The following is a 13,854-nucleotide window of genomic DNA, read 5'->3' on the forward strand; positions in this document are numbered from 1 at the left end:
GGTAGATTATTTAGTTGTTGTAACAATGCTTCTTTTCAATCCAATCCACCAAATGACACAAAACTAGAGTCAGCAGCAAAAAAAGCTGTTTGGCATTGGCAGAGGAGATTTGTCACATTTTTAATGGCCACATACTCAGCTCTGCTGCAACAAATGCTTGTTCCTCACACATGTGCTACCATTGGAAAGGTAAGAAAACAGGCTTTCCAACTGTATAAGATGTATTGCCAAAACAGATAAACAAAACATTTGAATATCTAAGCTATTAATATTCAATAACGTTTCAGGGTGTTGGTTGATTAAGACCTTGAGTTTCAGCAAAACCAGTTTCTAGAAAAGGATAATGTCTGTGTAAGTATTGTAAATCATGTTTAGTGGTGATATCTAGTTGTTGATTTTTACCATTTTTATGTCGATTGAATCACAATTCACAATACTGAATCGTCAATGCAATGCAAGTAAATGAACTGTAATGTTCCTCTACTATGCACACAAATGAAACCCATTATGATCTTTCAGTATCTGTTCCTGTCAAGGGAATATTATGTTTCCTTGGCCACTCAGGCAAATAGCAAACTCAGTCTCCCTGTGGGCCTGAGAATAAGAACACTGAGTTCCTGAATCTGAGATAGACATCAGCAAAGCAAGTGTAGACATACGAGTTAGACCACCCCATTGCTCATGATGAACACTATTGCTGAGTGCTATTGTGCTATCTTACACAACACGTTTGCTGCATCTTCACAGCTGAATGAATCCTTAAAGTATCTGTAAACACGGCACGCAGATGTTACAGAAGTTAGTTTTGAAATAGATGCCTCATGCACACGAGAAGATTGGGCTCCACAATGTCAACACTTTTCCACGTTTTTAATTTGTATACCTGGTTTCAGGTGTAATCAATACAAGTTGTCATATCAGAAGATAGCTCATAGTGAAAATTGTTTTGAATATTAATATCCTGGTAGAAAATGGCTAATGCCACAATGATAGAAACAAGTAACTACTCATTCTAATTATTAACGTATATACAAATGTTTGGTTAATGTTCCGCAATGTAGAGTTTCTTTGTAATGTACCTAACCCTGACCCATCATAGCCATGCCTTATTTTACCTTATTTTATCTTATTTGTATGTGTTGTAAGAGAGTTTTGGCAGATGTTGGGTGTGGGTGGATAAAACGACAGTGTTGACAATATCTCCTTATCTTCTGGCTTTGACCCGATGGGTAGCAAGGCTACGGCTGGATGCGTCTGCCTTATCGACTCATCTACATCTGCAGGGCCAACCCTGAACTGCTGGGCAAGTTATTATTTTATTTTTTTATTTGCAGCGCCATGCCTCCGGGTTTCAGGTCGGCTTTTTGTTCCCTGTGCAGGCAGAATGCAGGCTGTGGGCTAAGGAACAATACTGTACTCAGAGCGCAGGTAGGAAACTGCACGTAGCAATCCTTACATCATATTATGCAAGGGAACTCCTTGATACCGGTTTCCAAGCAGGTAGGCCTGTCACCGCTCTACAGGCTGGAATAAACAACCATTTACTGTAGAGTGCCTCTGACAAGTGAAATAAACATCCCATTTATATAACTTTAAAAATAAGTATGAAATGTCCTGAAAGATAAAATCACAAAAGGATAAATCACAAATATTGATGGAAGGATAGTTCTTTCAAAGCTGGGAAATGCAGTATTCCAGGTTTATTATAAATGATCATACTTATTTGCTTTACAAATTATTTCAGTTTTTCTATATTTCCTCCCACTATACAAGACACTCACGTCTTACTAGGATCATACATGAAAGTTGAAAAAAGTACAACAAATAGAAAAATAACAGAGATTCCACATCTTCGGTTTGGTTTTATTGGCTATGGTAGAAAACAAGTCAATCATTACTTAACCACTCTGACTCTCAATAATCCCCAGTGATATCGGGTCTGTGATACTGGCTGCAGGTCCATGGTTTATAAGATAACCTGTGTGCTAAGTAACTGTTTAACATCCTGGTACACTTTCTGTGTAAGCATACTGCAAGGAAACACTGGTGAGAGGAGTGAATCGTAGAGGTAGGTCTTTGTTTAGCTAATTACTGAAATATGATTCATGAGAGATTATGATACAACCATATTCATTTGTATAGGTGCAACTCCTGAAATGAGACTAAAAACATTATTTTTAAACTTGTAAAGTATCTTGCAACAATTGATGAGTCTCTTCGATTGAAGTTATTATTACCTGTTTTAATCATTTGTATTATTTAACGCAATACCTGAACTGTTGTAACCCTGCCCTGCATTGAACTTTGCTCACTGATTGTTCGCTCGCATGTGGAAATTATAAGGTTAATGAAAGAGATGGCATAATATTCTGAGGCAAATGATAAAAAATAAACTAACAAATCAAACCTTAATGTGTGCAATAATCATTTGATTTATTCATGCTTATTATATTATGCATTTAGAAGGAAAATCAGACTAAAGATACATTATTTTGTAGGTACACTACATAAAAAATGGTGCTATTTTAAGTCAAATGTCATCAGAAGATACAAAACATTGTAATAAGACAGGATATTATTTTGTTTACATAAAGAATAGGATGCTGCCAGTATGTTTCAGTATAAAGTATATGAGTGCAAATGCCCTGTGTCGTATTGGAAATGCAGAACGGCGATGAACACAACCTCAAAGGTCAGCACAGTCAGGAAGAATCGTAAGATCAAAAATGGTCTCTCATATTCCAATAGGGATCATATTGTCATACAGTTACTATAGCCTGGGAGGCCTCATGACAGAGAGTTGATTCAGAAAAGCCTTTGTCATACAGTTACTATAGCCTGGGAGGCCTCATAACAGAGAGTTGATTCGGAAAAGCCTTTGCAGTTCATGGGGAAGAATTAATAATAATGATGAAAGCCTCCCTGTTTCGTCAACAAGGATGTAAATGTCATTTGTTTTCTAGACATGTTCAGGGTCTTTGAGTCAGGGGGCGGAACATTACATAACAACCAAAACAGACCACACAAATGGAAATGTAGTTTCCTATCAAGGGCACCCATTGAAAACATGCAAACTCCCCACAGAGAGCTCATGACAAGCAGCAGTGGTGACATCAGTTTAAACGTTGGAAGTCAAAAACGTTGTGATATATAATTTTATGCCGTTTTTATGCTGAGGATTTATCTGCGCTACTTCAAAATAACACGCAAGTAATTTGTGTTTGAAGGCTGACGCACATGACCCGGAACGTTTCTTTTTGTCTTCTGAGTCCACACGGATTGTTTTGAAGGTTACACCAGCGAGTTACCAAGTGCCTCCCTTCTTACCTGTGCAGTAAGGACTCTACTATTGATAATTATGTAGTTTTCTATGAATAACATGTTAATGTAACGTTTTGTTTTGATAAGATAATGCTGAAAGTGAGCATTTGAACGCGTTCTGTCCTTTTAACCTTGGCGGGTAACTTTGTTTTGAGTGTTAGCAAATCGACTTTAAGCTACGTTAGCAGCACGAATTCTGTCATTGACAGCTAATAAACACAATTAAGCTTAATTATGAAAGTATACATTTAATACACGTATGCTTAAGACCCAGTCAGACAATACGTTTCTCAGTGTGTCAAAGGTTTATCGAGCTGTTGTGACTCCGACTTTTGGCTAACAAGCTAGCTTTGTGAAGAGTATGTTGGTCCAATCACCTTTAGCTTACTGGCTAACATTCCTAACGTACCGATTAGCCTGTTTCAGACTGACAGTATTCACCCTCTTGTCAATCGTGTATCACGTTCAGTGGTGGAAGCGTTATTTACTCTATGTACTGTACTGAAGTACCTTTTTGGATTACTTGTACTTTAATTAAGTATTTCCATTAATTGTGACATCATCTCATAGGTAAATATTGTGTTTTTTACTATATTTGACAGTTTAAGATACATTTCAGATACAGATGTTGACATTGTAAACATTTTACATAATGCATCTCTAAAGATGAAACCAATGGTTTTAGGTACAAAGAGGTTGACTTATTGATTGTATTGCAAACAAAAAAGTTAAAAAATAAAATTATAATAGTTAACTTTAATAATTAGTTTAACAAATTTTCATTTGAAATGCTAATTAATGCTGCAATTGTTAGCAAAACCTGAGGATTTGCAGGGGTTTTTTCTTTTTTATCTATATCTTTGTTTTTTTTTACTGTTACCAGAATGAAACAAGCAATAGCATGTTTCATCTTGGGCGCTGAACAACTAATGAGCATTTTAAACTATTTTATTAAGGCAATATTTGTATAAACTCAATGATTATTCACACCCATACTTGTTATTTCTTCTATAGTGTACTCCTAGAATGTTCCTATTATCAATGCAAAGTGTCTATAATGGTTTATAGAGCATTCATATGTATACTACTGTCTATATTATACTTTCTGTTGTTCAACTTTTGTAGCACATTCAACATTATTACATTATATTACATGTCACTTGTTAGACGCTTTTATCCAAAGTGACTTACATACTCAATACTGTGGGCAATCCCCACAGGAGCAATTTGGGGTGAAGTGTCTTGCCCAGCGACACAACGACATGCTGACTGCAGTGGGGTTTGAACCTGTGACCATCTGATCCTCATACCAAGGCTCTATCCACTGCGCCACACGCCTCTCCTTCTTATTGCTAAAGCGTATACCCATTAATACTGTTCAAACCGTATATACATTAGCTGTATTATCAGTCATATTTAAATACCTATATTATACCTTTACATTACACTACAATGTACTGCTTCTCTTGCACCTCTGGTAAGATGCTAACTGCATTTCATTGTCCCAGTACTCTGTACAATGACAATACATTTGAAACTAATCTAATCAATTGCTAAATGAATCTAAAGACAAATCGATTAGGCACTGTAAGCCCCAAATCTTTCAGAATTCCATAATGCAATTTCAGCAAAATGTTTATGAAATCTGTAGCTTAAATGTGTTTGTCAGCCCTTCAGGATGGCGCAGGCAGACAGCAAGGTGCTGGTCCTGGGGGCTTTAGCCGGAGTGGCAGGCGTCAGTTTGGCTGTGGTGTGGTACCAGGGCTTCAGATCGAGGCGAAGAGCGTCATGTCCGGGGTACTACCTGAACCGCACCAACGGACAGGGGACTAGCATGATGCTGGTGGACGGTCCAGGTCTGCCCAGGGGTCAGGCCGAGGTGCTGGAGCGCCTCGAGGCCCTGATCCAGTGCGTGTCCGAGCTGAAGGACGAGATGAAGTCGCTGAAGAACGCTCTGCCGACGCTGCCCAACCAAGTCAGGGAGGAGCTGATGGGACGCGAGGAGGCCCATCGAGCAAGCACCCTCCACAGGACCACGCCCACACGGAGGAAAAGAGCTGCAGCATCCATCGCCGGGGCCGCAGCCGGGGGGCGGAGCTCAGAGGAAGCAGAGAGTGAGGGAGGGTGAGTACTTTAAATGTGTTGATTCTGTCAAATAGTCAAAACTCACTTTTGCTTAAACAGATTCTGTGTTAGTGTTTTGTTTCAATGAGTCTTTCCTCTGATCAAGTCACAAACGTGCACAGAAAAAACAGCAATTCCTCACTATAGAGTTGTGACGGAATGAGTCCTAAAACCTGGAAATGAGAAAGTATTTTACTACTTTCGGTTCCCTCGTCTTGTAGTTAAGTGGTCTGTGGCTAACACAAGCTGAAGAGATTGTAATGTTTTGTTCTACAAATGAGTCAGTAAATACCCCACTGGTGGATGTCTGAAGCTTCCATGTTTCTTAAAGGTCCCATGTCATGGCCATTTCTACTGATCATAATTCCATTGTTAAGGTATACTAAAATACATTTATATTGTGCAATAGTTGTACTCGCTACAGGGTGTACTTTGAGGGTTTCTGACTCTGCAGACCGTTTACATGCAGAAAAAGCTACATAACACACAAGGGCACGAGTAATAACCGGAAAAGCATGACATGGGACCTTTAAAAGAAGCGGTTGCTAACAAGCAGTGGCGACTCGGCACAGCCCCACCTAGTGTCAGCAGAAAGTAATGCAAATAATAATTCCCAAAATATGCAAAAGAAATACATGTTAAAATATATTTTAAGATCATGTTTAGTCATCTGATTTGTCTGTACATTGCTGTTTTAGTCTGCGTTCTTCTAATTAGTGTCTACAGTGTGCCTATTGAGCTGTGTTGAGCGATGTGGGGCAAGCCCCTCTCTCTGCTGTTAAAATGAACGTGTACTGTAAAAACTACACTATTAGTATTTTTCTATTCAATGTGTGCGGCAAAAAAATAATCACCATAGGGGCACTGTGCTGCCATACCCACCATACGTCATCTCATAATTCAGAGAGCTGATTGGCTGTAAGTACGTGTGCCGCGAAAAGTTTAGATGTGAAGAGGAGACGAGAGAGAGCAGCTTATAGCGATTAAAATCAGTAAAACGGAAAGAAAATGAATGAAGTTGACCATCTACTTCAGCTTTGGTAAATTCATTTTATGTCATATCGTTTGTTGATCTTCTGTGATCTCCCCCCCCCTCTCTCTATCGGAAACCATGAATAGCCTACAGCTATTTGTTTACGTGTTTAAAAAAGCACCAGAAGCTTATATACACATCTAAGTTGTTCGTGCCCCACCACTTTTGTACATATAAAAACGCCACTGCTAACAAGTGACTAAACTACTTAACGTTATCACACTGAACATTAGCTGCCTTCAGCTCAGCCATGGTGGTGCGCAGCTATGCGACTGTGATGTTTTTTGTTTATAGCCTTAAGATTTGTACTAGCAATTGAATGAATGCCTCAAAATTCATATAAGAGGTGTCACTATGTGGAGATTATCCTGCTGAAAAAAACATGTAAGTATCATAAACGTGTGTTTGGCACAGATCTTGTTTCCTGCTCTATAACTAAATCCATAGTAATCTCATTGCTTTTGTTCGAGGGAGCCCTTGCGTTGCTAACTTTTGGTTCGGCGGCCTACAAAAATACCCCATCACTGATTCACTCTGACACACTTTAATCACATGATGATCATTCATTTGTCAGAAAACCCTGTTCCCAAAATTCTCCTGATTCATCACCCTTGTTGTCCTTTCTACTTGTACACAATCACACACTGTAACATACTTGAATATATATTTTAGCCCTGATTCTGCATGACCTCTGTAAGGGGATCTATTTTCAATAAATGCTTTTATCACACTAGTGTTACCTGATATGGCGATAGATATTGACTTAACAAAGGATACAAACAAATCTTTGGAATGATTTCTTTATGTCATTGTGCAAGGCGAAAACATCTTTACGTTACAGCATCACTTTAAAACGAGTGGCAACCTGGTACAAGATCAAATGTTAGTTTGGGGGTGGATGGGGGGGCCGAGCTTTTAAAAAATGTTCTCTCAAAGAACCTCAAATTGTATGACAAAATAATAACAGACTTTATGATAAATAGGTTTCAAAAGCTATACAAAATAATATTTCAAGTCACAAGGTAAGAATTTAACAAAGTCAAGTACGTAGGCCGGAATAATAATAATAATCCCGTACCAACAAATAAAATGAAACAGAAAATATACAGATCAAAATGTTTTAAAGATTAAGCAATATGCGTGTGTTGAAGGTAGTTTTGCGTAATTTGGGGGTTGAGATGTTTGTTGTTTGATTAGCGCGGAACATTGTAACTTTAAATGTATATTCTCATTGCGTAACGTGTCATTATAATACTGACATTTGTGTATGGACGTTGATATTAATTAAATTATATATATATATATTTATATATATATATTAAGCTTGTAATACTTTGAAGTGCGATCATTACTGAGTTTGTCCAGCAGACTCCACTGTTCACCTCGCTGCTGCTCATGAGGAACAGAACAACAGATGAGCAGACCTTCTTATGCAGACTTTTAGAATTGCAGTAAATATATGGTATTTATATTTTTTTGATTCTTCTGATTATTAAAACTATATACATTTCTGTCAATATTACAGCTATAACCACCACATATTATCAGGCTCTTATTTATTTCTTAATGTAAATAATTGAAGTAGATAAACTCAAGATAGATAGGCTGAATATCTCAAAATCCACTTCAGGTTAGTTTCTACTTTAACAATCTCATCCGTTTGCCATGTGAATAGAACATCTTGTGGCAACTTTAGCCTTTATTAGAGAAACAGAATTGAAAGGGGAAGAATCACATAAAGCGTCCTCAGGCTGAATCTGCTTCTCGTGTTTCTCTACCAGAGGCCTGTACTACGAATCCATGGGCCTATACTACGAAGCAGGATTTTCGCTTAGCGAGCTAACTTCCTGGATTTCCGGTCCTACGACGCTGGTTCACTTCTTAGCGGGCTAGATAACTTATTCTGAACGGCTAGCCTCCGGAGCAGGATAGGTTCCAGGATAAAAGCACTGCCTGCTGACCAATCAGAGCTCAGTGTGCGGAGTTTAAAGCGATCAATTCATATGACAGGAGAAAGGAAATACAGTTTAAACTGCCGTTGCAGGAAAGACGGCCGGCCAAAATCACCGACTGTGTGAACGTGAAAATGAATAGAATATCCCCTCCCATCTTCAGAGCAATCTGACTATTATAACATTAGCGTTAAGAAAGCTTACTTAAATATCTGCCACAACATAAGTAACCGGATCAAAGTAACATTACGTCCTGTGAGTGCAGACGTCGATGTGTCCCATTATCATTCATATCACATGATATCACATCATAATGTATCATATATTTCCTTATCTGAGTCAGCTTCTTGAGCCGTATCTGGCCGTGCAACACTCACAGTGTCACATACTGTATGCAGAAGTATTATTTTAAGCAACACATTAAGTTGACGAAACACTCGAGTCAAATGTAATTAAAGTCAGATCCACTCGTGTCTTGGACGGGGCAGTGATATCATAAACCTGTTGATGTACGCATTCAAACACTTTTTCTGTTACCAGCTGTATTCACCTTGCAGGTGCAGCTATGTGGCTTTTATCCTGGATAAAGTGTTTAAGTCATGGATGTTTAAAGTTTAACTTCTTCATATGTCTAATATTATAGTTGACTTTTCATTCAGGAAGTATGACGCGCTGCGCTGTCAGTACGCGGCTTGTCCATGTTTGTGATTGGTCGATCGCTCCAGAACCACCCCTTTTATGTGAACGCGCACCTAACTAGATAGGACACGGCTGGCTTGAGCGATCGAGTTGATAGCCAGCGTCGTAGGACAGTTTAGCGAGAGCGGATTTTTTTTTATTAATTCAACCAGATAACTCAAAACATATCCAGGATATGTTGAACTAGATTCGTAGTATAGGCCCCTGTTCAACAGACCCTAGATACGTTTGAGTTATCTGGCTTAACTAACCCAAAACAAACGCGATCTCGCTAAGCGGTCCTACGATGCTGGTTATCAACTCGGTAACTCAAGCCAGGGTTTCTCTGTCCGGCTGAGTGCGCGTTCACATGAAAGGGGCGGGGTTAGCAACATTTGACCAATCACAAACATGGAGAAGCGTACTGACAGCGCAGCGTCATACTTCCTGAATGAAAAGAAAACTATAATATTAGACAAATATGAAGACGTTAAACTTTAAACATCCATGACTTAAACACTTTATCCAGGATGAAAGCCACATAGCTGCACCTGCAAGGTGAATACAGCTGGTAACAGAAAAAGTGTTTGAATGCGTACATCAACAGGTTTATGATATCACTGCTCCGTCTAAGACACGAGTGGATCTGACTTTAATTACATTTGACTCGAGTGTTTCGTCAACTTAATGTGTTGCTTAAAATAATACTTCTGCATACAGTATGTGTCACTGAGTGTTGCACGTCCAGATACGGCTCAAGAAGCTGACTCAGATAAGGAAATATATGATACATTATGATGTGATATGATATGAATGATAATGGGACACATCGACGTCTGCACTCACAGTGCCGCGGGCTGTACTTAATGTTACTCTGATCCGGTTACTTTTGTTGTGGCAGATATTTAAGTAAGCTTTCTTAACGCTAATGTTATAATAGTCAGATTGCTCTGAAGATGGGAGGGGATATTTTATTAATGTTCACGTTCACACAGTCAGTAGATTTTTGCCGCCCGTCTTTCCTGCAACGGCAGTTTTTCTGTATTTCCTTTATCCTGTAATATGACTTGATAGCTTTAAACTCCACACACAGAGCTCTGATTGGTCAGCAGGCGGTGCTTTCACTGAGTTGATCTCTTATCCTGGAACAAACCTCCGGAGCAGGTTTGCCGTTCGGCATAAGTTACCATGGAGATCTAGCCCGATAAGAAGAGAACCAGCGTCATAGGACCGGAAACCCAGAGTTTACCCTGAAGTTACCTCGCTAAGCGAAAATCCGGCTTCGTAGTACAGGCCTCTGGTGAGATAAGCGGCGGCTCTAGTTTACCGTTTTAACTCATTTTATAGGGCTAAATGATAGTCCTGACGGTGCTGCAGAGAACAGCAGACTAACAAAGCACCACATGTGCAGTCATCCACCTCCACCTCCATCCTCAGCCAAATTCCTTAAACTCGTGCCAACCTCAGATAACATAAACAAAAGATGTGTTTCTTTTGAATGCACTATCATTTCGAATCTCATAAAAACAAATGGCAACAGTTAAATGATGACGATTATGTTTTTTGAAATACTCGATCAAATCAGAGAATGCCTACTTTGGATTCTTTAAAGACATTTTGCACAAGTGCTTAACTTGGATTGACCTTTGCTTACTTTTTGTAGGAGGTGAAGCATGTGAAGTGCCAAGGAGAAATGATAACACTGAGAGCTCTTACATACTAACCACACAGATTTCAGATCAGAGCACATCTCCTCCCTATCTCTGTTACTGTCTCTGCAATGATTAATCAATTGCCTTGGAGCTTATTTATTACAACTACAACACAAAGTAAGCCAACTAAACATCCATTGCACCCTGGATAATAAATCAGTGTTGCTTTTTACCATCTGTGTGCTCTAAGAATCACACTCCGTGCAAAGGTTGGAAGGAATGTTTGTTTTCTTTTGGTTTATGGGTTTACCAGGCAGAAGGCAATTATGCAACCACGTGTCCTTGAACATGTCAGTTGAGAAAGATAAAATACATTTATGTCCAACTAAGTCAGACTAATTACAATATTTCTGTTCATAATTTCAACAAATAATTCCCGGTTAGGGATTTACAGCCTGAATAGATGGGTCAGCAAATGCCACAAGTGCGCAATCAGATGCCATCGCTGTGATGACAGAGCTCTGCGTTTCATAGGTGTACTGCTGATCGAGCACTAGGGAAAAATAGTCAGAGTCTCTAAACATGTGGAGTTTTTCGCGCGCTCAAGTCTGCCGTTGTGGATTCACATGAACCTATTTTTCAGGATGTGACCAGTGCGCTACGACTGTACTGATGTAACTCTGTGGCAGCCTGCTGTTGTTTTAAGCCGATTTAATAAAGTACAATCTAACAAACGGCATTCGTAACAGCCCTTGGTCTACGAAGAGAACTGGATACAGTGTTGGAGAAGGGGCCTAATTTATTACTATGAATGTTGCCCAGTTGCGCATGAAACCAAAAATGTCCTGATTGTTGGTACAAAATGACCCTTATCATAAGGGGATCTGGGCCCATAAAGCCCCCGGGAACAGTGGCGACTGTTGAAATAAACGTTCCTAGTGGACAATTGGTGGTACTACACTCACATTCTAGTTGATTATGTCATTTGGGCCCAAAGCTGAATAAACCACCCAGTTCGAACAGTTTCGTTAATGCGCTAAAAAACGAATCCACGTTTTCTTCTCCCATTCCACTTATTTTGAGTGAGCCGAAGACTTTTAGGACCAAATTATTTAAGTAAGAGCTAATCAAATATTCAAAGTGGGAAGTTGATTTAGCTATACAAAAAATCTGCTGCAAGGCTTTTTGTTACTCGGCAAAAGTAGACTCATTTTGTATTAGTCCGTGACTGCATGTGCTTCGACACGTGAGCCGGAAACCCCCTCAGACTTCATTCAGAGCGGAGCCTGGTCATTAAGTGAATTTTGTCAGGCAGGAAATCCAAAGTCTGGGATCTTTCTGAGTGAGTAAAGGACGAGCCCCACAAGGTGACATGCAAACTCTGCAGGCAACAAGTCGCCTCCACCTCCACGCCATCGGGGTGTAGCTTCCCGAATGCCGAGTTTAGTTATTCCCGGCAACGTTTGTTCCTTTCTCATAATCTGATGAAACATAAAGCATAATTCTGACCTCAGGAAAAGATAAATCAACGTTTTTTTATTTATTTTTGCCGATGGGCATATTTGTCGGTGTTTCCTGTGCAGTATTAATGAGTTTTATATTCAGATATGATTTATAGAAACTACAACTAAATGCTCAGTGTGTGTCCTTGCTCCTTGTTCCGACACACATTAAGAATCCTTATCGTAACTTCTGCTTTTTATACCGCCGACGGGTGGGCCGCTCCGTCTATGCGTTGCCCTGTTACTCATGCGCTTTCTATGTGTAACATTGAATTCATATTTCAAAGGTTAATTATTATAGTTTTATTTCATGTGGAGCACAGTGTACCATGCTGTTATAGTACCGTGACTCATAGGCAGGTAACAACACCACCAACATTTGCATATTATTTCATGATGGATAAACATAAGCACTTCATTGGCTAAAGGAGCAGAAGTGTAAGACTGCCCTCTAGCAGAAGTGTTTCACAGGCTTTGAGTGACAGTCGTCGGCCGCTTCAAACCCTCTTAATTACAGCCAGAGTTATTACGCTTTAAAAGAAATCACATCACGCACACACCTCCCATAATTAAAGAGCCTTTCCTGCCGCTCTGTTATTTGTATGAGCATAGGGTGTGGGGGTTTATGGGTTAGGTGGAGTGAAGAAATTCCAGCCCCTAAGGGAATGTGTAGCGTCCCCCCCTAGAGGAGCCAGTTCCACCTCTAATCCTCACATCCATTTAAAGGGCTCTTCATGTCTGTTTGGTTGGCTTGGATATGTTTTTGACCACAGTAACTCCAAGAGCTGCAAGGCTAAAGGTTGTGTAATATTTGAAATATAAAAACTTAGGAATAAATGCAAGCTTAGCATGCATTTATAGCTTGGTGTCGAATGTGAGTTAAACATCGGCTAAACATTGTGCTGTTCAAAAGCTAAAACGCTGTAATGATAATAACAATCAGAAACTGATGGAGTACATTAAAGAAACAGATATTTGATGTTGTAGTTAACGTAAAACTTCATAATTGCTGATTTTGCAAGGGTTATAGCAGAATAATAAGGGTTATAGCAGAATAATATAAAGTATAAGCAATAAACTCACTGTGATAATGAATAATCAATCTATGTAAAACAACACTCAGTGAACACTTAACTTACAATAACTAGGAAATGCATTGTAACAGTGATTATATTTCATAACAAAAGAACAACAGATTATGAATATTTATGAGTTTATAACTATAATTCTACAGTGCTAAAAGCATATTATAATGCACTATAAATATGTTTTTATGCATTATAAACATATACATTTTTTACAAATGTTGTTGTTTTTCTATTTGTATAGTAATCATTTAAGAAAGATTACAACATTTAATTTTGTCTGGATGTTTGCAGAGAATGTTTTTAAGTGCGACCAGTTGTGCTAATTTGTCTGATAAGAGAGTGTAGCTCCAACTTCATCATTCTGTGGAAATGCTCAGAACAAGTAGTGCTAGATCGTGTCCAAATGACAGAGTAGAGTGGTGTCGATCAAAACGTGTAGACTCAGCCACTGGAAGGTAGAAGGCTTCAGCTGTTTATTCCGTTCACTCCTCATGTGTCACAACT

The 13,854-nt window shown here is 39.1% G+C and overlaps 1 protein-coding gene across 2 annotated transcripts in view; it reads left to right on the forward strand.

Moving 5' to 3' along the window:
- The first annotated feature begins 1,997 nt into the window (after window positions 1–1,997).
- LOC117475666 (regulator of microtubule dynamics protein 2) overlaps window positions 1,998–13,854 on the forward strand; it is a 41,548-nt gene continuing 29,691 nt past the window's right edge. The window contains exons 1-2 of one of the 2 annotated variants that reach the window (XM_034122006.1): window positions 1,998–2,068; window positions 4,991–5,445. In XM_034122006.1, coding sequence (XP_033977897.1) covers window positions 5,000–5,445 — 446 coding nt within the window. In that variant the 5' untranslated portion in view covers window positions 1,998–2,068; window positions 4,991–4,999. Of the gene's footprint in view, window positions 2,069–3,261; window positions 3,335–4,990; window positions 5,446–13,854 lie in introns of those variants that run through there. The other variant, XM_034121999.1, reaches the window with a different exon arrangement.

The sequence above is a fragment of the Trematomus bernacchii genome, unplaced genomic scaffold, assembly GCF_902827165.1.
Source record: "Trematomus bernacchii unplaced genomic scaffold, fTreBer1.1, whole genome shotgun sequence".
In the NCBI taxonomy this organism is placed as follows: domain Eukaryota; kingdom Metazoa; phylum Chordata; class Actinopteri; order Perciformes; family Nototheniidae; genus Trematomus; species Trematomus bernacchii.